The sequence below is a fragment of the Neopelma chrysocephalum genome, unplaced genomic scaffold (genome assembly GCF_003984885.1).
Source record: "Neopelma chrysocephalum unplaced genomic scaffold, ASM398488v2 Primary Assembly neopelma1_26b, whole genome shotgun sequence".
Classification (NCBI taxonomy): Eukaryota; Metazoa; Chordata; class Aves; order Passeriformes; family Pipridae; genus Neopelma; species Neopelma chrysocephalum.
In genome coordinates, this window is record NW_020897696.1 from 2,504,494 (window position 1) to 2,531,293 (window position 26,800).

General features: G+C 37.2%; 1 protein-coding gene across 7 annotated transcripts; it reads left to right on the forward strand.

Moving 5' to 3' along the window:
• Positions 1-675: 675 nt before the first annotated feature.
• On the forward strand, positions 676-25,943 carry SLC35B3 (solute carrier family 35 member B3). 7 transcript variants are annotated; one of them, XR_003533124.1, is made up of 11 exons: positions 700-803; positions 5,149-5,427; positions 6,767-6,888; positions 8,760-8,914; positions 10,353-10,460; positions 12,670-12,767; positions 15,507-15,599; positions 15,992-16,103; positions 19,011-19,080; positions 20,184-25,132; positions 25,428-25,943. XR_003533124.1 is itself a non-coding variant. In XM_027676216.1 (10 exons), exons 2-10 carry the CDS (start codon positions 5,227-5,229, stop codon positions 20,332-20,334), a joined length of 1,110 nt encoding a protein of 369 aa, XP_027532017.1. In that variant the 5' UTR covers positions 676-803; positions 5,149-5,226; the 3' UTR covers positions 20,335-25,943. The 7 variants fall into 7 exon arrangements, 2 of the variants coding, with proteins under 2 accessions (XP_027532017.1, XP_027532016.1); XR_003533123.1 differs by having other exon boundaries at positions 20,184-22,137; positions 25,033-25,943; XR_003533122.1 differs by having other exon boundaries at positions 20,184-20,465; positions 22,012-25,943.
• Positions 25,944-26,800: the final 857 nt, after the last annotated feature.

Consider the following 26,800-nt stretch of genomic DNA (forward strand, 5'->3'; position numbering starts at 1 on the left):
GGAGAACACAAAGACAATGAGGGGTCAGGAGCATCTCTTTTATGAGGAGAGACTGTGGGAGCTGGGCCTGGAGAAGACTGAGAGGGTCTCATCAATGCATATAAATATCTCGCAGGTGGGTGCCAAGAGGATGGTGCCAGATTCTTTTCAGTGATGCCCAGCAATAGGACAAGGATCAATGGCCATAAACTGAACCACAAGAAGTTCCACCTCAACATGAGGAAGAACTTTTTTATTCTGAGGGTGGCAGAGCACTGGAACATGCTGCCCAGGGAGGTAGTGAGTCTCCCTCTCTGGAGACATTCCAAACTCACCAAGACACGTTTCTGTGTCACTTGCTCTAGATGACCCTGTCTTGGTGGGGGGATTGAACAGGATGATTTCCAGAGGTCCCTTCCAACCCTAACCACTCTGTGATTCTATGATCCCCGCCGGCCCTGAGGGACGCACCAAGAATCCCCACATGAGCAGCCGCCGACAGCCGGGATCAGGAACCCCGGCCGGCCCCGCCCCTCCCTCGCAGTGGGTGGTCTCTGCATAGGCCCTGCCCACGCGCGGGCGGGAGCTGGGGGGTGCCACCGCCTCCCGCCCCAGGCCGGGTAGCAGAACGCCGAGCGAGCGAGCGGCGCTGCCTCGATGCGCTCGCCTCTCGCGCCGGCCCCTGGCGCATTCCCGCGGCCACTTCCGGCGGCGCGCGGGGCTGGAGCAGGGAGCGATCCCGGCGGGAGGGAGGGCGGCACGGGCTGGCAGCGGCGGGGGGCAGCTGGCCGGGGCCGCCCTGCCCCTCCTCGCCTGTCGGACAGGTACGGGGCGGGACCGCTCCTCCCTCCCTCCCTCAGGGACGAGGGGCTAGCGGGAAGGAGGCGGGGTCGCTTCCTGGGAAGCGTCACCCGGCATCAGGGGGCCATGGGCGCGACGGTGAGGGGCGCCGGGAGTGGGGACAGGAGCTGGAGGGGAAGGAGTCCGGCTGTGGCCGACGGGAGGGATTTGGCTGGTCCGAGGCGGCGGCGTCCGCGGGCAGCGGGACGGTTCCTTTCCTGAGGGGAAGGGCGGCCTGTGGCGGCTGGGGAGCCTCCGTGGCAGCCCTGTCCGGGACAGCTAGCAAATGCTCGGGCAGGGCTACACCTGGGCGTGGGACAGCCCCCGGCAGCTCGGTGGGCGGAGAGAGGAAGGTTCAGGGATCGTCCTGGACCTTGTCTCCCTTCCCTCTTCTGCCTCCGGGGCAGGAGGCGGATACCGTGGAGCAAAGTATCCCTTCAGGTTTCCTCACAAATGTGCGTTTCCGTCCCTGTTACCGGGAGCATCCCTCTTGCGGTGCCAGCTGCTGTCTTACCACCAAGCATTTCTGGCAGTGTTTCCAGAGGAAATGGATCGTGGCCAGGGCCAACGTGGAACTTGCCTTGCGTGGCCCAGGCGGGCAGATTTTCTGAGTGTGCTGAGATGCTAGGTTCTGCCAAAATTATGTTTTCAATTGATGTTCTTCAAGGTGGAAAAAAAAAAAGTCCCAGGCCCTCCATAATGTCTTTTCCATGTTTGGTAAAAGTTAACTTTTTGGAGGCCAGAGAAACCTTTCCTGTCTAGTCACTTGTTCATTTGTTTCTTTTTTGCTTAATAATTACCATTCTGTGTGCAAGGTAGCAAATATTGCTCTGCAGGTGACTTTTTTTAGAGGGGAAGAAGCAAAGTCTTTGATTTAAAGTATGTGTTGTTTTCATTTTTAAACACAGGAGGAAAAAACAAAAGAGGGAATTTGGTTTTTTACGCACATCAGGACAGCTCTTAAGCCACTTGACTCTTCATACAACAGATTTTTGCTGCAGCTTCGTTCAAGAAGTGAATTAGTTGCTTGAGGGATTTTAGCAAGAGGAGGATTAATAACAATTTTCATACTTAGAATAGTAACAGTTTGAGAAGTCACAGTGAACTTCAGAAGAGTTCTGTCACTGTTGATAATGAAATTACTTGGTGGAGGGTGTTGCAAATGGATGCATACATTTACAGTTTTTTAAGCTGTTAAATACTGTTCCTTGAAATGTTTTTTGAAGGATGTAGAGAAAAACAATTACTATGTATCATTGTTTTATGGATGGCCGTGGGCGTGACTAGAGCAATCAGTATTGTTTCTTACTACTTTGATGATAGACTCAGTCATCTGCAAGAAATTAAATGAACAGATTGTAAAATCTGATGGCATTCCTGAGGAAATGTGTTGAATATAAATAGTTGAAAATTGAAAAGACTGTGTTAATTGTGTGGTTTAATTCCAGTAGGCAGCTAAGCACTACACAGCCACTTGCTCACTTTCCCCGCTAACCCCAGAGGGGTGAGGGAAGAGGAAAAGAAGAGTAAAAAAGAAAATTTATGGGTTGAGAGAAAAATTGTTTAAGAAGTGGAGGAAAAATGGAAAAAGAGATGCAAAACAAAACAGGTGATGTAAAGGCAATCACTTCTTCCACAGATAGATCAATACCCATTCAGTTCCTGAGCAAAAGCTGGCTAACCTCTCTGAACCCCCTCCTCTTGCTTTTCATTGCCAGGCATGAGGATTTATAGCCTGGAATATCTCTGATTAGTTCAGGTCATCTGTCTGGTTGTACCCCCTCTCCTGCTTGCCAAAACATTACTGTGTTATCAACATCATTTTGGTCACAAGTCTGAAACACAGCACCATGCAAGCTGTTCTGAAAAAAATTGTCTCCATCTCAGCCAGACACAATACATAAATACACTTGTTATTTCTTCTTCCTTCTACTTCTACTTCTTCTGATGCTAACTCAGGTAACACAAATAATATTTAGATTAGTAACCAGAGTGAAAAATGTAGGTATAAAAATATGCATTACACAATTCACTCAATTTTTGGATTCATGAAGCACCCATGATAGTATATGGCTGTGTCTTGTCCTGGGCGTATGTCATACTCAGTTTTAATTTAGGTGAAAAATGAGGCTCATATTACTTCTGTAGCTCTTGTTCCTGCTGAGAAAGTGTGACTATCAAGAGGAAGTGTACACTGGACAGAAAAGATCTGAACAGGCATCAACAAAAAATAAAAGTTGAGCTGAGATGCCAACAGTGGATAGGTTTTTAACTGTGTTAATTGCCTTCATGGAAAATTGCTCTTTGGGCTTGAACTTGGAAGTTCTAACTTTGCCTGCAATTGTTTGGGGAGAGAAGTATTTCATGTCCTGGCTTTAGTGATCAAGTAGGATCACCAAGTATCTTCTACAGGCACCTTTACTCTACTTTCCATAGTGGTGGGATGCCATAAACATGAGATTAATGAGGGCTGCTCAGTCATCATGCCCAGTCTCAACAGCTGCACATAATTGCTTTCTTAAGCTTCACCTTAACAAACAGTTCAGTTGTTCCTTCTTTCATTTTTAGGCTGCTCTAGAATGCAGATAGTCTAGAGATGGAAAGGTAGTTTTGGGTTTGTTCATGATCTGTATGCCCATTTGCTCTCATTCTTCTGTCCTTAAAATTAGAATTGTTTGTTTCTCCTTCGTGGTAATCCCTTGATAATTTTATTGAAAGAAAGTCTGTTTTCATCAGGGTTTTGCTAGCCTAGACAAGCAACACTTTTGTCTTATTTCAGTTCTTAAGACAGACAATCTGTTCCTCCATCCTGATAACTTTTTTTTTCAATTGTTCTTTCAGTGTGTCTTTGAGGGTGATCAGAACTCTGTGATATTATACATGAAGGCTCATTCATGCCACATTGCCTGACATTGGTACTTTTCTGTTTTTACTAAAAATAGCCTACTTAAACTTTTTCCTTTTTTTGTTTTTTTTATGGCCACCTCATTTTAGTATAAGCTAACAATCCACAAGGGTTAACTTTCTACCTCTCACTTTTGATCTTTGACTGAAGAGCTATGAATATAAGCACAAATAATTATTGTGATTCCTAAGCCCCTGTTATGCTTCCCAAGCTATTCTTTCAGAACTCTAGTAGGAGTCTTTTCCAGCCTGATAGTAGGTTGTATGAAAAAAAGGAAACATAAGCACATTGCAAGTTTTATACTAATCCTTAATTTTTCAACTAAGATTGTAATTTCTTGTATAATATATTGTATAATAAATTGCCAGCATTCCTTCAGACTACATTTATTGCGTGATCTAGTTATAATATACTAGCACAATTTCTGTTTAAAAGCAATGGGAAAAGCAATGTTTATGCATGTGTGATGAGAATTATTCTTGAGCTGGGGAAAACAAACCACTTAATAGTTGAGACAAACAGAGTTAATTACTGACTGCTCACTGAGCTAGATGCTGACCAACACTTAAAAGTCTTGGGATAATTGGCTGATCACTGTGTTTATCTTGAGGGTCAAAAGGAAAAAAAAGCCTCAAACGTCATACTGCCTGCCGAGCTGGAGAACAGAATTATTTGCATCTCAGTCGAAATTCCTTGTATAGGATTTAGTCATCCAGTTTTGTTTTCTGTTACATATGGCAAGAGCTGTATGTGATAAATATTGCCATGGGATTGCCATACCATAGACCTCATCAAATAAAAAGTTGCGTTTCTGAGACTGGCTTTTCAGTCTGCTTGTTTTCATCTCCATGTTCTTTTCTGCAGAAGTTGCGAGAAATGGTGAATAAATGTGAGAATGGGGGGGTAACTTCTTCCACTTCAACACTTTTAATTAGTCATAGGCTCAAATCTGTCGTTTTTAGCAAGGCTTGCCATGTAATGGTCTAGTCTATGTTTTGCTGTGAAAATGAAGCATAGTAGACAGAACCACAGTGCTTCAAACCACTTCTTTTATTGTGAGTTCATCATGGAGATCACTTCTCTCCCAAGCAGTCACTCCTGTGAGTACTGGCATAAAAGGACTACTTAAAGCTGAAACTGAAGTTGGTTTTCTGTTGCTGATGTTTTAGGGTTGAGTCATTGGTTTGCTTGCTTTGTAGAGTGCAGGAATACTACTTACCCATAAAGTGTTGTTGGCCTCTGGTGTTAACTTTGGTGTTAACAAAGTAACTGATGTTAACTTTGGACATCAGAAAAGATAAATAAAATAGAAACAATCCAGCAAAACTCTGAAACCTTTGTATTTACTCTATAAATGTCACATTCATTTGCTGTTGTTGAAGGGCTGTATGTTATGTCTTGTCTGACTTTAGCATTTCTTTCAGCTTTCAGGCAGAAGACACACAGAAAGAGAAAAGCAGAAAGAAGATAACAATAGCACCGAATGCAGAGAGCCAGGAACCATGGATCTGAAATTCACTTCATCAAGAAAATATATTTCCATCAGTGTACCTTCCCAATCTCAAACTATGTCTCCTCATATCAAATCAGTAGATGATGTTGTAGTTCTTGGCATGAATCTCAGCAAATTTAGCAAACCTACTCAATTTTTCATCTGTGTTTCTGGAGTTTTTATGTTTTATCTAATCTATGGATATTTACAGGTAAATGCTATGTACACATGTCTTAGGCCAATTCCTTCTACCTCTATTTTTTTCAATACCATAATAATATAATATGTATTTTAATATGTATAGATGTTTAAAGTAGATATTATTGCAAAGTCAAGCTTTCAGTATTCAAGAGCATCAAGTAACTGTATAATGTGAGATTCCATTATAGTTCATGTGCCTAAAAGGTTTAGATCAATTGGGCTTTCTTAACTTGATCTTTTACTCCCATGTGCAAGATAGACCTAAGTCTTCATTGGTGTTGAAACCTTTAGAGCTCTCAAAGTTCCATGAGTGCTGTAGAGTTACAGTTCTCTTATTTTTCTCTCTGCTCTCAGGAGAGAGCTGAAATATACTGTGGTAGTTTCTTAAGCGGAAGCATAATGTTTATGCAATTTTAGTTAAACATTTATCTTTCTGTTAACCTTTTCTCCTTTATCTTGAACAGCTACATTTCTGTTCCTTTTTTTTAATTATTATTGAGTTCATCAAGCATTTTCAATAAAACAGTGATTTTAGAAGTTGATAATTAAAAATCACCCTCTTTCCAATGCAGTTTTCAAAAGCAGCTAAATATAAATATTTAAATATATAATATATAAAAATATATATAATATATATAAGTATACAAAAGTTTATATTTTTAATATAAAGTTTTCTTTAAAAGAGTTAGACAACGTTATCAGTAACTGAAAGCATCAAAAAGGAAAATATTAGGTAGCCTTTTGTTTCTATAGCTGACACATCTACAAAAATCTTTATACAGTGCATGTATTTTTCTATAACAAATTGCTCTGGTTTAAAATGTTCCTACAGCCTGCAAATTTATAAACTCACAAGTGCTATTTGATATAGGCACTCAAAATATTAGGTGTGCATTCCTAGGAGCTGAAAATTACGTCAGTAAGTATGTTTGTTAGAGAAAGTTTGTGTTTAACTTATCACAAGATATTTATAAATTCTGAATAAAACCAGATAAAAACAAAGTCTTCTACTGATGTAAATGAACTGAAAAAAAAAAAAAAGAGAAAAGCAGACAGGACGCTATCTATAATTTTATATAAATATTAATGGTGAGATGTAATCCCCTGATGAATTGATCCATTAATTTCATTGTATTTACACCAGCAGTAAATTATCTTCATGAATTTTGGAAACTTAAATTGTCTTTTCCACTACTTGCAAGTTACATGTGGCAGGTGAATTTGAGTTAATAACCAGCAGCTGCAAAGGCTAGATTTGCATGTATGTGAAGGAAAAAGATCTGTTGATTATTTGTCAAGTTGATATTTTGGTGTATGTACGTGACCTTGGTGGGCTTTTGTTTTTATAGGAATTGATATTTTCAGTGGAAGGTTTTAAACCTTTTGGTTGGTACCTCACTTTAGTGCAATTTGGATTTTATTCCATTTTTGGACTAATAGAATTGCAGTTGATTCAGGACAAAAGGAGAAGGTATGTGTTTTTCCAAGCATTTTACCCATTGTCCATCAAGTTAGAATCATTTTACATTTATACTAAATTTAGCTTCTGTTGTTTGAATGTGAGTAGTGTGAGGCTTTGGTAGCAGTTGCACAAAAGTGAATTTGCTGGATAATGTTAGAAAATGCTTTTTAAGCACCCACTTAGATTTCAGACCTGTAAGTAGTTTTGTTGACTCTACCGTCATTTTGTCCCACTTAAAGAACATGTTATATCCCTAAGGTAGCTGATAGAGACTGACTCATGTATGTGTTGCTTGGGATCATCACACGTAGAATAGAGTCCATGCACTTGAAGCCATCTGTCATTGAATATGTTTTCCTCAAATATTGGCACCTCCTCACCAAAAGGTTCCTCCAGCATGCTGTGCATCTTGGAGAGTGTCAGAGCTCTACTGTCTGTTTACCATGTGGCTGAGTAGGTTTGCTTCAAAGGGTATGCTGAGGTTTTGTGTTTTTCATTTAAGATAGCACTCATAACACCCTGCCACAAAACTCTTCTGTGTTTTCACTGCAGTTGACCAAGGAAGTTTTTGTTAATTTGAATCCTATGGGAATGGGATAGTTTGTTCTGCCTCAATATGGCCATTTTGTGGCTCCCTATCCAGCTACAGCCTCTGCAAACTGTATATTGAGGCCCTCTGGAGAGTTGAACAGAGGGTGTCATGGTGTACATGAATTTTAAAATTGCCTTGTATCCTAGTTGAGCATAACTAGTTTTCCTTACCCATAGTCAACCTTGGATTGTTTTGCAAAAACTGATTTTAGGTTACAGAATTCCATTGTATCCAAACAACATAACTTCAATAAACTATTCCTTTTATTTTAAACACTGACAGCTTATATTTCAGGTTATCTGACTTTTTGAGATACATCAGATAATATTGCATAGTTCCCTTTTGGGTGTTCTGTTACTAGTATTTAGGGGTTTTATTATCAAATAATTGATAATGCTTCAGAGCATGACCCTTTAAGTAAGTTGTGTTGGAAATATAGATTTTAAATATATTGTACATTTCATTTTCCAGCACCTAGCCGTCTTCTTGTAGACATGCAGAAATCTGTTAAATTTTTCTTGCGTGCCTCAGAGTATGTTTACATCACATAATGAGTTATGGATAAGACAGGATTACAGCAATACAGCTCCTTATGTTGCTTAATGTGGCTCTGAGTATGCGTAAGAAAAAGCTGAACATATGTACATCGATAGCTGTAAAATATCACGAAGTGAGCACAGCGATTGCTAAAAATTACTGTTGGATCATCTGTTGTCAGGTGATAATTTCATAAAGTTGTGAACAAAATATCTGAAAATGTTCAATGAGCCCCTCTGTTCACGGTAGCTGAATCACTGCTCTCTTAGTTTTGCTGAGTTTCGTAAAACAATGGTACTTTTTTCAACTTTCTTCATTTTAAAAGTGTCAAGGTTCATGTGAAAATGTCACCAAAAAAACTGGCACAGTGACCTGAAAGGACTAAGATTCAGGATATCTTGGTTTACCAATATTCTGTGTTTCCCTTGACAAATAACCTGAAGCCTTTGTCTTGATTCATGGGTAAACAATATACCTTCTCCAAAGGAGGTTAAAGAATTACTGCTTGAATACTTCATGAGCCATGAAGTTTTTATTGTTTTGTATTTGATTACTGTTTATTCACAGTAACTGTAAGAAATGAAATATGAAATCAGACATTTATGTACATTTTAAAATTTCTGTTATGGATTGAAATTCAGTGAGAAAGATGTTGAAGCTATATTACAAACATATTTCTTTATCTAAATTTTCCAAGCTAAATCTCTAGATGAGTCTGCAATACCAAGATTCGTATGTTTATATTTTGTAGAATTCCTGGCAAAACCTACATGATAATAGCGTTTTTGACAGTGGGAACTATGGGTTTGTCAAATACCTCTTTAGGATATCTGAATTACCCTACTCAAGTCATCTTCAAGTGCTGTAAGCTCATTCCAGTTATGATAGGCGGGGTTTTTATACAAGGTAAGTGTTAGTCTTGCTTTTAGGTGAATTTTTATTGTTTCTTTGGGAGGCGATTATATGTGGAAACCTGTACTTTGTTAAATTCCCATGGTACTATTTTTTCTATGGGGGGAAAAATGAGAATTTCTGAAGCATCTTCTCAGAAAATATAATTGTATGGACAGAAAATGTGGGGGAAAACCATTCTACAGGTCACTTGCAAAACTTCATTTTTATACAAGGTTTCTTAATTTTTACGAAATTTAAGTTTGTTTTATAAACCAAATCACATCATATATCAAACAGCTTCAATACTGAAATGGAGAACTTGAAATGGAAAAAAAATCCAACCATGATTTGTGGAGAAATCCCTTACTCTTCTTGTTTGCAAATCTTAATCCCTAAATTCCTAATACAAATTCCTGAATTTTGATTGAATGTTTATCAGAAATATCCCTGTTTTTGTATGTCTTTGGCTAGTCCTAAAAGTCATAGTTCATATTCCAAGAAGAGAAAAAGAGATCTGGAGAAAAACAGATAAAGGTTATAGTTATGTGAATAAATATACTTCAGTATGTCTGGATTTAGAAGACAAATATATTATAAAAGTTTGTTTGTTCAGTGCACAAAGATTCATTGAGTAAAACTCCACATGGGCAAGTGTTATGGAACAACATCTAGAATGCTGTATTTCTGTTTCTGTAGTTAATTTTGGCCTTCTGGTTGCAAAGCTGAATTTTCAGAGAAGGTTACAACTTATATACATATGGACATGCACATATTTACATTTTACTAGGAAGAATTTTGTATCATTTTAATGTAAAATGACTGGTATTCCCTTAAAGCTTTTTGAAACTTTATATTGTGTTGTAGTAGTATTGTATTCTCAGAAGCTTTGATTTTATTTTTTTAATTTTATTGTAAAAAAAGAAATCAGTTCAAAAAAGTTCCCTTGGAAGCTCATACTGAAACTACAGCTTCTGGGAAAGGAATATAATATTTCAAACAAGATATACTAGCTCCTGCCTTTTATTTCCTTTCTTTTTTTTTGCCATCCCCCTCCACATCTTGTCTTTCCCAAACTAAAAGACAGTGTAGGGTTCTAGAAGTACCAGAAAAGACAGTTGAAATGTCTTGCAGGAGGGGAAAGTATGAAGAAAACATCTAAGCTGTCCTGAAGTTGCTAAGAGAATGCTTTTTTGGGGAGGACATGCATTAGGAATCAAACCAAAACTGACCAAAAGCATCGGATACTACCTGTTAGGATCCTCCTCCGTGATAGGAACTGGTGTTGTAAAAGAAACTAATTCCGTTCAAGAAAGACCAGAGCATTAAGTCCTCTGTTTAAGTAAAAGAGTTGTAACAGTGTTTCCTTTGCCTTCTAGTCTGTTAAACAGGATAAATGTGAAATTCTGAGAGTACTAACAGTCCATTCATGCTGTTTGTATTGCTTTTGTAGGAAAACGTTACAATATTGTAGATGTGTCTGCTGCCCTATGTATGAGTCTTGGATTAATATGGTTTACTTTAGCGGACAGCACAGTTGCACCAAACTTCAACTTGACAGGTAAAGATATATTATATTTTAGAGTTTAGGAAAGTGCTTGTTTTTTTCCTACAATACGCATTCCATGGAAGTTCTGTGAGTTCTTGGTGGAGTGCCTTCGGGTATTGTACAGAAATTGCAAGTTTCATTGTAACTTTGCACTAGCAGAACTCCTACCTGTAACAGAAGAGACCTTTATTCCAAGCGTTAAGTTTTTAGGTTCCTGAAATTTCTGGAAATCCCACCCTTTTGTTTGAAATGTCTCATGCATGTTCTCAAGAAATAATTACCCCAGTAAATATGTTAAAATGAGTATGATAAAACTCAGTTGGACTGTTTTAAAACTTCAAATGATTAGTTGTCTTTTCTTGTTAAACTTTTTAAGTATTTTTCCATTTCAGAACCATTTATTTTATATTAATTGATGATCTCACTCAATTTTGCTGTAGTTTTTAGGTGGAGTGCCCACATTCTGAGTTTTTTATACTGTCTAAAAGAAGCAAAGGGAAGATTTTAACCTGCTTGGATTTAAAAGCTTAGTTGAATTTCTTTCTCAAATGGCAATTCCTGAGTTCATTCCAGTGATTTATTTAGAACTGTTTCCATGTGGTTTTCTTTCAGAACTGATTTAGGACCAGGTTTTCCAATTATTTTTACTCATGCTTTACATACAGTATAACATTGCTGGTCCGTTCGTGGTTTTGCTGCTGCTGCTGCTCAGCAGGTGCAGCGCTACCACAATGAATGGAACAGTTCTCCTTACACTCCAGACTGTGTAAGGACATAAGATTAACATTTGTATTTTCCCCACATTTCTCCTCCCTGTGCACGCTTGCGCTTCAGATTCCAGGTAACCTTTTCATCTCGGTCCAGTCCTGAACCAGTGCATTTGTCCAGTGGTGTGCCTGGGCCCTTAAGCGCTGCTGGAACAAGCATGATGGAGAACACAGATGAGATATGCTCTGTCACTTTACAGAAGTGACTTGCAGCAAGGCTGTTGCTGAGCTGGAGTCTTACTGTATCTTTGGACCAGAGCTGAATCCATGCAGATGAGATATCTATATCTTTAGCATAAACAATGTTGTTCATGTTATCGTGGATTTTCCTTTGAGTCACACCTTTTCCAAGGTCTGATAACTTTCAATGATGAGGAGACATAGACAGTGTAGCATGGAAAGGAAGTAGTTCCCAAAACAAAAATGCTGGTTTTAGAAGTTCTCATATATTCAGATAAATACCACCTTAAACTTCATGTGCCTTAAAAATGTTAAATCTTACAATTCTGAAAATCCTAGGAACTAGGATTTTTATTTTTTTTTTCTCTATTGGGAGCTTATACTTCATCTGAATGCCTATTTTGAGACCTCTGATTGTAAGAACATCATATTAAGAAAATATAACACTGCTTGTTTCTAGTCTTCCACTCCTGATTCTTGCCTGACATGATCTTTTAAGGAACCAAGACTAGAGCAGACAGTAAATGTGATTTTGATTAATATCTTCTGTAATGTATACTTAGAAAAAGTGGTATTTCAACGTGTGTGGATCATTAAATACAACAGTCATGAAAGAATCAGAGTTTAGAGTTTGAGAAATGAATTGTGACTGACATGGATAAAGGGTTATTTTTGTTATTGGAAAGCTCATTACATTATTGACTGTGTAGTGACTTTGTTGTGAGCATATGTGGTAACCTAAAACCATGGGGTTTGTACCCGAAGAGTGTTTTTTTTAAATTAATGTTTCAGTAATTAGAGATTTCCACTATGAATCCCCTTGTATTTGTTTTACCATTACACATAAAGTTTCTATTTGCCTTTGTCAGGAAAACAAATAATATGAGATTAAATACTGAAAAGGAGTATGTTTTCTGGTTATTTATCTTCATTAAAGATACCTAACTAAATGCAATTGACACTCTTTCACTGTTGTTACTACAAAAACTACAGCTGGCTTCTTTATAGCAGTGTCCAGATGTTCCCATGAAGCTTAGAGACACACAGTGCTCAGGAGTGTAACTAGTGGAGGGAGTGGAGGTGGGCACTGCTTTGTACTGGTGTAATTAAATATTTTTGCTGGCATTTAGAATATGTTATAGAGGGGAGTTATTATTATTTTTCTATTCCTGAGATATTTTTTTTCAGGATAAGTACAGAGTGGTTTTTGCTGCTACTCTGCTGATAAATATTCTGAACAGGTTTTTGTTTGTTTGTTTGTTTTCTTATATTAGGTGTGGTCCTAATATCCCTTGCCCTCTGCGCAGATGCAGTTATAGGAAATGTACAGGAAAAAGCTATGAAGTTGCACAATGGTTCTAATTCAGAAATGGTAAATACCAGATTTGCAATTTTAAAAGAATATGATCTATCATAGACAAGGCCTACAATAACAAAATATGAAACTTAATATGCTTTTCTCTTGCTTATGAAAGAAAAAGCTCTTGGTGTACTATTCTTGGGGTTTTCTGCTTGTTTCTTTGGGGACTTTTGCTGGTTTTTTGTTTTGTTTTTCAACCTTTCAAGGCTGCTGCTTTCTGTGCGCAACTTGAAATGTATCTTGCAGCTACAGAAACACTCATTTCTGGCAACAATTCCTTTGTCTACCCTGCAGGCCTGAAATCAACGGAGTGTTTTCTCTATGATCATGTGCTTAATCTCTGAAAAATATATACTGTCCTTCTGGTGTAGTTGAGCATGTGTTATATGGAACACATTGCTTTTCTCACTTACTAGACTTCCAATTCTAGAGTGTGCTAGCACTTGGGAGGCTACCTTTTTTGAATCTTTTGAAATCTGTAAAACTCTGACTTTCAGAATGGGTGAATATGTGTGTTCCTGATTCAGCGAAATACATAATTTTGCAAAAGTCTTGCTCAGCATTTTTTATATACTTAACTTGGAATATGGATTATCTGTTCATGTGATCTGAGGTTATTTTTCTTTTTAGACAAACCTTATGTTTGAATTTGGCATATTTTTCTGTGAAGTTGAGTAAATACAAGTAAATCTTTCATTATAACAGGCATGATTTGAATATGCCACGAGTAAAAAGTTACTGGAATTTATTTTCCATATTTGGCACATTATTTGACATTTAACTAGAAGATCTAGTTTCTCATTATGAATGTAGCTTGAAAAATGGAGAAAAAGATAAAAGGAATCTTCGTTTAGGGCTCAAAGTGATTTAGGATGGCTCAAGACATTTGAGCTACAAGTGTCTGAAACGTGGAAGAATATATACCTAAAAGTGTATTCTTGTTTTTATTTTTGTACTTTTTCTTAGTATTCACTGTTGACTGCTGCTGAAGGCAGAGATTTTAGGTACATGGACCTTACGTGACCCAGTGCAGCTTTCTGTAGCTGTCATCTCCAAAATCCAAACTAAAGTACAATCTGTAACTTTTCTTGCCTACTTTGCATCTTCCCAGTAGTCATCTGACAGTTGTTGCTGCCTTACCTATGGACCTCCAGTTATCTCCAGGACTTTGCTTTTATTCTGCATCAGTCTGACAGATGTCGGTCCTCGTATTGTATACTCATACAACTAATAGAGGATGAGTGTAATGATTAAGGATATAAAAGTTTTACTTGTTTGAGGCTTAGGGATTACACTCTAGGATTTTGTTTAGAGAATTCAGTGGAGAAGTACAAGCAGAATTTTAGAAGTCATTTACTTGAGACTGAGGGTAAAAATTGCATCTGAATCACAGATTATATTTAATGGACAGCGATCTGTAAATAAAATCGAATAGTAAAGGAACCTGTCATCCACAGCATCTCTGTTTCATTGTCAAATTTGGAAATTGCCCTGGATTTAAGCAATTATGAAAAGAGAAAAGATGTCTTGTGGCTGGAATAGTAACTGCTGCTCTGGAAGATTATACCTGACTTTTGTCTTGTTTGTCTTACATCACACTGTCTAACAAGGAAATAGCAATGTGGTGCTCATTCCTGGTTGTGAAAAGGGAGGTCTTACGGCAGTTTGGGAGAAAAGCTGGATGCAGAGGCAAGTGAATAACTAGGGACTGACTTCTGTGTATATGAACAATGTCAAATAAAAGCAGGTCTGCTCTTTTAGACGTGTATTCATCCTCCTTTATTGTAAAGCTGTTGTCTCATGGCATTGCTAACAATTGTTAATAGATTTTTTTTCCAAATAATTGAGATTACTCTAACAAGAAAACAATTGATGAAACCTGTGTCAAAAGAAGTAGGCCTGTTGTTGACAATGAGTTTTGAAAGCATGATCAACATGTTCTAGGCAGTACTGTGTAGAACAGTTCTGTTTACTGTCTCTCTTTTTCATAAGAAAAGGCTACTAAATGTTGCACAAACAGCTGACTGCCTCCTGCTTCATGAGAGGATGTGTGGATGGGTTCCAGCTTCTAATTCTGTTGACTCAACGTGGGAAAGGATAGGGTGAAGATTCTTCTGTTGGTCTATGAAACTATGATTTAAATAAGGATGCAGACAAAGTAAAGAACCTACCTGTTTGCTAAGTATTCTGAGTGCTGAACTGGGCCAGAGCTGGTCATATTTGAAAATCTTATACCCTATAACCATGATACATATGTGCTATGTATGTGAACGGAAGTGACACAGCTGAAACTAATGTGACACTTCTGGCAGTTCATGGTGATTCTGTGCTACCCTTTGCACTTTTAAGGTAATACAGATCTTTACTGTGCCGGATAAGTAGTGGAAAATGAAATAAGTTTAACGTGTTTTTCAGACTATTAAACTAAATAGTTGTGTGAAGTTTTATTTAGGCTGTGAAATCCTGAACTTGAAGGATTTATCGCTGTTGACTCTGACCTCAGGATATTATTAACTGACTAGCTTTCCAAACTTCTTTTATGTTGTTGTGGGTAGGAAGAATGTGTCTAACACTTATTATTGACTTTTCACTGTACATCAACTATAGAAATCCTAGTTAAAATATCTTCAAAGGCTGCAAATTCAGCTCTGAGAAGCTGAGCATATTAGCAGGGCCAAGCATTTGAAAACATTTAATTCTATCCTTTTGTATAGTATCACCTGGTAATTATTTTCTCTTACACTGTTCTAGGTTTTGTATTCCTATTCAATAGGTTTTGTGTATATTTTATTTGGATTAACATGCACTAGTGGATTAAGCCCTGCGGTAACATTTTGCTCAAAGGTAGGTGTAAAGATTTCTTTTTCTCTATGAAAACCTTCTTCTGTATGGTTTAGAAAATCCCACCACTTCTCTCTCTAATGTCCTATTTTCATCATGTAAACTGGTTAACTTGTATAATTCATATATTAAGGAAGTTTTTCCAGTCTTTGATGTATAAGATAGTGTAATGTTTTAAAAAGCAACAAAATCACAGGACCAGACTTATAAGCTTATAATTTCATTATTATTTTTCCATTATTTAACTAAAATTAAATAAGGATTTTTGCATGAATGCATTGTTAAACAGCTTATTATTGCTCAAGCAGTTGATTAAAGTCTGTAGTTTTATGTCATTTTGCAATACCTCAGGGTTTGTTTTACATTTTCCTAACCAGCTTTTTTTATTGTTGCAGCATCTAATTCAGACTTACGGTTATGCATTCCTTTTCTCCCTGACTGGGTATTTTGGCATATCCTTTGTTCTAGCTTTGATTAAAATCTTTGGTGCCCTTCTTGCTGTAACAGGTATGAACAAATGATATCTTTTCTGCTTTTGTATAAAAACAAAGTAATCCTATTCTATTATTTAGGACAGAGCTTTTGAGAATTGTTCTTGCTCTGGCTTTTTTTCTGTTCTTTGTGCTGGCTGATTTCTGTAGCACTAGTAGAATGTGTTTGAGAGCTCCCTGGTTCTTTTTGTGCCACAATCTCAACCTTGAAGAGCCTGTTAAGTAAACTTGTGCACTGTGTTTTAGTGCAGAAACAAACAACACTGTTCTAAACCAAAAAATTTAAATAGAATGATGGAATGACTTATGCTGGAAGGAACTTCAGAGGACATCTAGGTCCAAAACCCCTGCCATGGGCAAGGATACCTTCCACTAGACCAGTTTACTCAAAAGGCCCATCCAGCCTGACCTTTAACACTTTCAGGGATGAGGCAAACACAGTTTCTGTGGGCAATCTGTGTCTCGCTACCCTGGCAGTAAAGAATTTCTTCCTAACATCTAGTCTAAACCTACTCTCTGTTTAAAGCCATTCCTCCTTGTCCTATCACTACATGGCCTTGTAAAAAGTCCTTCTCCAGCTCTCCTGCAGGCCCCCCTTAGGTATTGGAAGGCTGCTATAAGGTCTTCCCAGAGCCTTCTCTTCTCCAGGCTCAACAACCCCAACTCTTTCAACCTGCCTTCATGGGAAAATATAGCAAAGTGTAAGGAAAAGACACGTATCATTTAAAACCTGGAAGGAAAAGTAAGGATGTTCCAGAAAAACATAGTAGGCAGTGACATTGTTTCTAAGTGCATGAAAATACAAACATTAATCACAAGAGCCAGGGGGGTGGAAGGTGTAGCAAGATGCCATGTAGCTACTTTCCTTTATTACTTCTACCGCTAAAAGAAACCCCTGTTTTCGGTCAGGTGATGCTCTAATTCACTCACATTAGTAGAGTTGAAAACATTGTTTTCTGACCTGAGGATCGCATGCTCTGATTTCCTATCAGTTATTTCCTCTGCAGCATGTCTGTTTTGCATTTGTTTTTAACAATGTTCAGTAGGTCTCCTGACTGGAAATTGACCCAGGTGAGAGGGTTGGTTCATGTATTAAAATAGCTCTTAAAAAAAAAAAAATGGTCTCACTGTACTAAAAAATGTTAAAAATGCTGTGGAATAGCAAACCTCTCCCAGGTTTTCCTATGCTGACCTTGACAATTCTAACACTTGAGCCCTTTCTGTCTTGCCTGTAGCAATGTGAAAATGTTTATTGTGCCACAATGAACACCACATTCATTACTGTCCCTCCCACCTCCCCCATCCACTCTCCCCCTTCATGGGGGGAGTGGGGTGAAAGAGTTTAATGAAAATTGTATTTCTATTAACAGAATGAGAAATTATCAGACTTAATTGGGAAAAAGAAGAAAAGGCACTTAAATTAGAAGGAAATGGTTACATAAATATTTTAATTAATAACTGATTTGAAAGAACAGAAATAATTGTAATTAGTAAAACTGAAGTAATTTAACCATTTTTTAAATTATTCATCTGTAAACTGTTTTCTAATTAAAACTCAATTTTCTTTTTCATTCTCCTTTAATTTTTCATGTAATAGGAAATCATTTTATTTGATGTGCACAAATTTCTTAAAATGTAAAGAAAATCAGTAAAAATTACTAAAATTACTAAAAAGTTGAGGTTGGGGCAGATGAAGCAGTAGTGAAGTCTGTTTCTTCCCCTGTGAAACATACTTTTAAGTAAATATTTGTTTGTGGGGGAGAGTTGGTTAGAATGAAACTTGCTTGACTAACCATTGCAGCATGAAATACACCTCAGTAGTCATTGGTAACTTTTGCCAGTACGTTGCAGTAACACTAATTTAGATGTTATACAAATCTTACTTAAGCAAGTAAGACTTTCCAGTATATTTTAGTAAAAAGTATCTCATGGTAAGCACAGTATTTTCTGTTAATAAACATCATATTCTTTAGGTACAGACCTACTGCACCCTGTACTGGGGGTCTTTCTCAAGTAAGAATCCTGTGCTATTATATAGAATAACACCTTCTCAGGCCCTTTAGCTCTGCAGCTAAACTTGTGAGCCTGGCCACATTATTACTTTGTTTTAAAACATTTTCTACAACTTCTTTGATAAACTATATATGCTACCCAGCACTCAGTTTGGTGTATCCTTGTTCATAGCAGTTTGCATTGAAATTGTTCAAATAATTGTTGGAGCTATAGTTAATTTGCGAGTAACCAAAGAGGTTACTGCCATTTTGGAAACAGGATTATGTTCTTCACTCTTCTTACTACTTTGATTTTTTTTTTTAGTGATCAGATTACATGTAGAAGAGGATCTCTTAATGGTTTTGAGGAAAACTTCCTAATGCAGTCATTGAAGTCAGAAGAGAACATCCTTTTTCTCTTAGGTTTCTAACTAAAATTGTATTTCCCTGCACTGTTAGGTAAATTTATAGTAATTTCAAAAGAATGATGAGATGATAATCCCATTCCACTTAAAAACAGAGCCCAAAACACCGCTGAACTCTAATAACATGAGGTGGAAATGGCAAGAGATTTGTTGTATCCAAGCTTTAACAGATTAGTTTATACCATCAGATAATTGCAAGAGTTGTTTGTTGCTTTCAGAGACTATGAATTGATTAGCATGAAGTTATTAAAGAGCAAATTTTCTTCTGGAAGTTTTTTCGCTGCAAATAGTGTGACTGGGGTAATACTACTGTCACAGTGTCCTTGTTTTCAAACAGTGTAGAGTTCTAGCACTACATTCACAGTGTGTGTTTGCACCAAGGGTGATCATCGTTTTAGCCAGACACTTAATTATGTAATAAGGTTGCCTGCTAATACCAAAGCCTATTTTATGTTCTTTTGATGCAACTGAATTCTTAAAGAGGTAAATATTTGTTTTCCTCTGCAGTAACAACAGGAAGAAAAGCAATGACCATTGTGCTTTCTTTTTTGTTCTTTGCAAAGCCATTTACATTACAGTAAGTATTTACAGTTTTAAATGCTTTATTAAATATTTTATAAGAAATCATGTCTTGATCATGGAAATATAACAACAGTAATTAATCAGGGTTTAATGCTTGTAATTTCATATCTTCTAATGTTGGCAATTTGCTGTAAATATTGACGGGCTTGTTGATACTAATCATACTAGAGAAAATAGTTTCCATTTTTCTAAAGGTCTGAAAGACAAACTATTCCATGTGTTGACATTTTTTGTTGTGTTTTTTTTTTAAAGAAAAACATTACATAATTTCTAATGCTTATGATACTTAATAAATTGTTTGGGTACTTTCTCTGTGGAGGAAGATTTGGCTAAAGAAAGGGATTTTCTCCATTACGGTATTGTTTCTGCTTTTATAAGCTCAGATTTTAGTCCTTAACTAGCCTTTTTAAATAACTGCAAGCTTCTATTATCTTGAGATATTAAATGACAACATTTTTGAGCTTGGGTTTATTCCCTTTTTTTAATTTCAAGGGAGAGCTTATATTGAAAAATGCAGCTAAGTTGCTACATTGATCCTAATTGTTTCTGGTTTGAAACAAAATAATATTCCATTTTATTTCTATATATAAATTTATTTGAGATTTAAGAACAAAGTTTACACCCAAACACCCAAATGGAATTTACTCCAGCTAAAAGTCTTGAGGCTTAAAATAATGGAGAGCTGAAAGAAAAATGTGCCTACATTGGGAAGTATGGATATAAGGCACTGAGTAAGAACACATTTTGGGTCAGTAATAGAGTGTATAGCTCTCATAACCATAGGAAGGAAAAACATACTAAAATCCTCAGGATTATTTTATTCATGTGAGAAATAACAGATACTATTTAGTTATTATTTAACTATAAATGCACCTTAAAAAGCTCTCCAGCCAGGACAGGAAGAAAGAAGGGTGCAAGGATAGTAATAATAAAGATTCAAGGATATTCAGAGCCCACTGATTTGTAGGGTTTTTTTTCTTCAACTCCTCTCTCTTTAATGTAGGGGCTTTATTTAATCCACATATATTGATATGTAATTGCTACAGATAAGTGCTAATGGTAACTTTTTTTCCCTCCTCTCCTCTCCCTCCCCTTTAGGTACGTGTGGTCAGGCTTACTTGTTGTCCTTGGTATATTTCTTAATGTTTACAGTAAGAATATGGATAAAATCAAACTGCCTTCAGTACATGGTCTTTGGAAAAAAACTGTGGAAGAGAGAAAAACAAGGACGTTGTCACAAACTGTATAGGCAGTGGTTTATGCCTTGTCTAGACTTTGACTTCCAATTTTGTTGGAACAGTCTTCAACTGATTCACTTTCCAAAGGGAACATAATTAAAACCAAAGGAGCTGAAGGCATATTATCTGCTTGCAGATTGCTGTAAATGCACACTTTTGTGAGTCCTTTCTTCAGAGCACTTGAATTCATCGTAAAAGGTGTTGGAGGCCATTGTCAGATGGCTTTATCAGGCAATGAAGGACAGCAGCTCCTGGCAAACTGCTGAGAAGCTGCACTCAAGTGGGACACTGTAGAAGACTAGTTTGGGCATTTTAATAATACTGGCCATGTGGCTGGTCTGAGATTAGTGGTTCTTTGTTAATTGTCTAGATGGAGTAATTTAAATGTAATACTGTATTAACTTTTAATGGAACCTGATCACCAACTGGTCGACTAAATTGCAATTTTAAAGGTGGAAGGTTTAGAATATGGTATGTTGTCACTCTTTTACATTTTAAATAAAAATATTGGGATTTTTTTAAGTTATTATTTAGATCACCTCAGAACTTGGTATTTATCGTAATAATTGAAATTTTTATGGAAATCTTAGTGTTGCTCCTTTTGACTATTGCTTGCGAGTAACAAAACTGAGACTGAGTTTGTTTAGTCAACACCCATACTTTGATAAGGGGGAATGGGCTTTTAGGCCTGAACAGAGTGAGAACACAGAGTGAAAAAAATCGTGATTGAAGCAGTGGTGGAAGAAAGTGTTATTTGCTTATTTTGTGGTGAAGTACAAAAATTTTAGTGGCCTATAGCCCTCTGTATCGTAGTGGTGTAAAGAGACATGGAAGTTCTCTTTAAATTAATGTCATCAAATTGAAATTCTTCAATTTCGATATTGGAGTAAAAAGTAACAGCATCTGCTAATCTGTTTGGAATATGTATTGTGTTTGTGTGGTCTTCTGATGAAGTTAAGAGGATTAGGGTACAGATTACAATTTTCTTTCTTTAATGACAGGAGGAGACAATGTGCTACCAGTCTGTCTTTTTCATCATGAATTTAGGAAGACTAAGTCCATTTATCTCTCTTACTTTCATATCCAACTCGCTTTTGAATCACTTGCCATCTCTTTCATTTTATATAGTTAACAAAGCACTTTAAAAATACCAATCACCTTACAAATCACTGTTCTTATGTGGTCATGGTTTTTCTTTTTGTTGTGTTCCTTAGATGCGTCTTGGTGTGTGTTCTTTCAACTTAGACAAAAGTAAATTCGATAATAGAAACATATAGTCAGAAAGAATGTACAAAGAATTGAAATATCTCACAGGATTGCCCTCTGTCAAACTACTAGTTGATGAAAGTATTCACAATGTGCAAAATCTTTTTCAGACATTTAGGAAGAATATCTGTTCCAAGGAGCTTGTAATCAAAGCACAGACACAAAATGTGCCTTAAATTTTGCTTATTAAATTGGTAGCTAGCATGTGCTATATTAAGTATGTTATGGAATAGAACACAGAATAGCATAGCCATCTTAGCACATGGAATGAATAAGTCAAGAGCTGTGCTAACATAACTGCACTGTCTCTAGCACTCAAGCTACTCTGGTGTGTCAGCAAAGCCTTTCAACCCATACAAACCCACTGTTGCCAAGCTGGGAGAGTTTATTGCATGTGACAATTTTGTTTCTTAAAATCCCAGCTGCTGCATGATTGATTGTGTCCTGGATAAGGTAGAGAGGTGTGAATTTGATGAACAGATACACCTTGAAAGAGAAGGATGGCCTGCCATGACCTTCCATTTTCATGTTACAGCCAAAGTTTTATGGTAAGGTTACAATTTTATGGTAAGTGTTACAATTTCAGATTTGGTGTAAGAGTGCATTTGACCAAGTCAAGTGGATTGATACACTTCTTTCCCCATAATATTCATGATTTCTTACATTCCCTTGTATTCTTTTCACTATATGAAGTTGCTCTTTCCAGTGAGGGTAAGATAATTTTCCAGTCTCAGTTTTGCCATCTGTAAACTCTGTCTGTTGCTAAACTTTATTGAACTTCAGGAAAACAAACTATGTGAAAGCTACCATACATGCAGAAAGTCATAGTAAATATAATTCATTTGGCATCTGTTTTATTTAAATAGATGAGAACTCACAAAGTTTCCGACTAGAATTCAAATGTCATATGTAGGTTTCCAAGCTGTTTATATAATCCAGTTTTGTCTCCATTTTCTCTCTTTGGAGAGCATAGCAATCACAATAATTCACCTTTTAACTTATTCTCTATTTTATACAAGACTGAGTTAATGAAGGTCACATTGGGGGAAGTTTTGATTTATTTTTTTATTAATTTTCTTAACTGTAGAAATGTATGTTTTGTTTTACAGGTGTACTTTAAAATTATTTTTATACACAAATGAATATTATAGGTTTACTGTTAATAGCATAAATTTAAGAGTCAGCTCTTCATTTTCATAGGTGTGAGTCTAGTACTTGCAAATCAACAATATGTGTGATAAAGAAAATACATACACGAGTGAGAGTAGTTCATAATTTGCCACCCATCATGGTCTGTGCAGTTTCATGCTTTCGTTAAGAAAGCCTTCATTTCAGTGAAATGCTGTTTGTGGGGTTGTGGTTTCTTTTAATAAGCTTCATAGTGCATGCAAGGAAGAGAACCTTACAAAACTACAAGTGTTCTTATCACAAAATTTTGTTTTAGAGTCTTCTGTACTGTATACGTATGTTGGTTTTGAAATATGAATAAGGGCTTGTCCGCAAAGTAACTGTAAATTCTTTTTTTGTTTTTGTGTAAGAGCACTTATATTGAGGTGTTGTTTAATCCTTTCTGGCCATGATAACTATTGCATTTTATACTCATTGGCTCCTGTGCTCTTTATAGTAGGCATGATGAAACCACAGAAAAAAACATTCAGTTCTCTCACCAGAAGATTTATTATCTAAATATAATGTGAAATAGTTGCCTCTTATTCTTATGCTACACAACTTTCTCCTCTCTACAAAAAATCTATGATGTAAAAATTAGTTATAATGGCATTGAAGTTCACAGTAAAATTTAAGTCTGACTAAGGTCTCCACTGATGTCAGCAATCTACCTCTGTGACACCCTCTACTTCTGCCTCCTTTGGAAAACTGAGGGAGCTCTGTTTTCCTAAATTAGCATGCATTTGTAGTTGCTTTCACATTACATTTTTGCATTTATTTAGCACACTTCAGTAACAAAGTAATTGACTGTGCAGTAGATTTCTTCATTATTTCTTCATTCAGTATGTCAGTATTACCAGAACTGCTAATTATTCAGGTACCTATGTGTGAATACAAGTATGAGAGAACTAATGCTCTGAGCCTGCACTCCTGCCCCCCAAACCTACAGTGTTTTCTGATACTGTATTAAACTGGGTTTTGTAATCTTGTTTTACCACTCCCGTGCTTTGAACTTATGAAACATTTTAAGTCAAACTTAGGCATACATCATTCCTACTTGTCTTCCTTACTTCCTTACTTATCTTTCTTACCTTTGGATGGTAACTCCGTTTTTAGCATGCTCTGTTGATGCACTGTGCATTGTTTCAGGTTTATATTTCTTCATTTAAGGGCTTACATCATACTATTGCAGGTTGGTCACATTCCATATTTTCTGTTTCATATCAGTCATAGCCATCTGGATGATTCTTTTAAATCCTCTTTTCTCCATGAAAAAAATTCTTTCCTTTCATACATTCCGTTATTTTTGGAAAGGTCTTGATGAGTACACGTATGAGTTAACTCCTTGACCTCATTCCATCTTCCAAGAAAATCTCTCTTCTCCCTTGCTTGCCTTTGAGAACTAAAGGAAGAGGAAATAAATTATTGCAAGTGCTATTTTTTTCTTTAATAAGTGCCTTCCGTACTAACCTGGTGTGTCTTAATTGTTTCTTTTTTTTTCTGCCTCCCATGCTCCCAGGCAGAAACAAGCCCTTGTCTCATGTTTGACCACTGCTTGTTCAGTCATGGAAACTTTTTGAGTTGTTTACTGTTCTGAAAAGAGGTATAAAATTGCATGTATACTCTGGAGGGCAGGAAATAATAAGTATACTTCACAAGTTAAGGAAGTAATTAAATGGATTAATACTTTTTTCTGGAGGGATTTTATATATGGTTTAGGTAATAGCTCAGAATTTGTTAGTGGAAGGGGTTTTTTTTTTCCTTTTACGTTTTACCTGCTTAAAAATCTTTATATTAATTTTAATATTTAATATAAAACTCCTGACTGTTCAGGCAGTTTATAGAGATTAATTTCAGTCTTGCCTATGAGGCAGAGAAGTCCTGTCTCCATTTCACTGATGTAGAAATGGTAACTTGCCCAAAGTTGCCTTAGTGAGTCTGCTGTGGGCAAGGAATAGATGTTAACACCCTAAATTGTTCTATGCCCCAAGTCCAGCAGAGCCCTTCTGTACCTTAAACAAAGCAGTACCAACGTAAGCTCAGTTTTCTTTTACTCCAGTTGTAGAGATGTTAAATTGTTTCTGTTCCTTGTTCTATACTAGTGTAATTTAAAGGGAAATTAAGACAGCCATAAAATAGATTTCCTGCATTTTATTTGAAGCTTCTTTGCATTGTTACGTTCTTGTTGATTTGTTCCGTTTTCTGTGAACACTGCTATGGAAGCAAACCAGAGAGATTAGCAGTTGTATGAGAAGCATAATATCCTTCACTTTAAGGTGACTGGTGCGTCTTGCTGCTGGTCAAAAGCTGCTGCCATTGGAAAACTGTGAGGAACTATCATCACATGAGGAATTGAGCATAATGGTGTCATGCCAGGTCTGTATCTTTTCACCGTTCATTTGTAGAGAAGCAAAGACTAATGCAATAGAGAACATTCATGCACAAATACTCAGCTTAGAATATGATGCTGACTTAATACTTTTCTACACCTGGATTCTGCTAGTTTGCTGGGGTTTTGAGGTTTAATAATAATGTATTGCTTCTCTACACTTTTGGTTATTTAGATGTTTTCTTTCCTAGATTTCTCGGGTTTATGCTTCCTTGGGGTTTTTTTCCCTTACTTGTATTTTAAGTGTAAAGTTTTACCTTGTAATTTTCATTACGCCTGTAGTATTGTGTCCACTTCTGGGCCCCCCACCACAAGAGAGAGATGGGGCTACAGGAGAGAGTCCAGCAAAGGGACGTGAAGATGATGAACTGGAGCATCTGGGTTTGTTCATCCTGGAGAAGAGACAGCTCAGGGGAGTCTCATCAACACTGAAGAGAGCGTGCGAAGAAGATGGAGCCAGGCTCTTTTCAGCGGTGCCTAGTGACAGGACGAAGGCAATGGACACAAACAGAAATACGGGAGGTTTCCTCTGAACAGCAGGAACCACTTTCTACTATCAGGATGACTGGCAGAGGTTAGCCAGAGAGCTTGTGGAGTCTCCACCATTAGATATATTCAAAAACTCTGGACATGGTCCTGGTCAACTGGCTTTACTTGAGCAGGGGAGGTTGTACCATATGGCCTCCAGAGGTGCCTTCCAACCTCAGTCATTCTGTGATCGTAAATCTTAATATCTCTGTGTATCTTTCACTTTTTCTCCTGTTTACAAAGTGTTAATAAATGTACTTAAAACATAAACCAAGCATCTCTGATGTTGCTTAAAAATTGGGAGCAAAAAACCAGGCTAATTTAGTAGAGATAAAATAGAGAACAGGTCTTTAATGAAGACCTTCTGGTGCAAGGAGTACGAAAAGGCATGTGCCCCTGTGTCCAGGGGTTCCACAATTTATGGTCTGATCCGAGAACTACCCACCCCCAGATCTGCCCCCTTGGCACGCCTACCCAGAAATTGAGTCAGAGGTCCCAAGACCCCTTTCTTCCTCATCTTCCTGTTCTTCACAGTACATAGTGTCTTTGGAGCTTCTCCGAGATTCCAGAAAATCCTAAGGCATCACTGGGTTGGCTACAGTAACTCCGCTGAAGCTGGCAAAGTCATGCTGACACCACCTGATAGTGTGATTCTTGCTGAACTATGACTATCAGAGCACATTCCCTTGGAGAGAGAGAGACCATTTGGTAACTGCTGCTCAATGCAAAACAAGAGTATGTGAACCTCTAAGAGCAAATGCAAGACACTTGTACATGAAATTGATACTGTCAATACAGAACTATTTGAAGGTATTCATGAAGGAGTTCAAAGTTGCTTTTTATTTTCTTCGTTTAGATCTTGCAGTGCTGCTTAGTGTTTTAGTGCACCATCTGCAGGTATCTGCCAGAAGTGTTGCTACACTGCTTTCTGCCTGTTGTCAGCATTTTGCATGAACATGGACAACTGTGGTAGATGTCTTCGTACTTGTTCAGAACCCCAGTATAAATTCCATTTAAATACAATTCTGTAGTAACAGGCATTAATATGAGCATATCTGTGCAAAAATCTTTTATAATGGAAAACTGCAGCAAAGATGCTGTGTCAGGTTGAACATTTGAATCCCAAC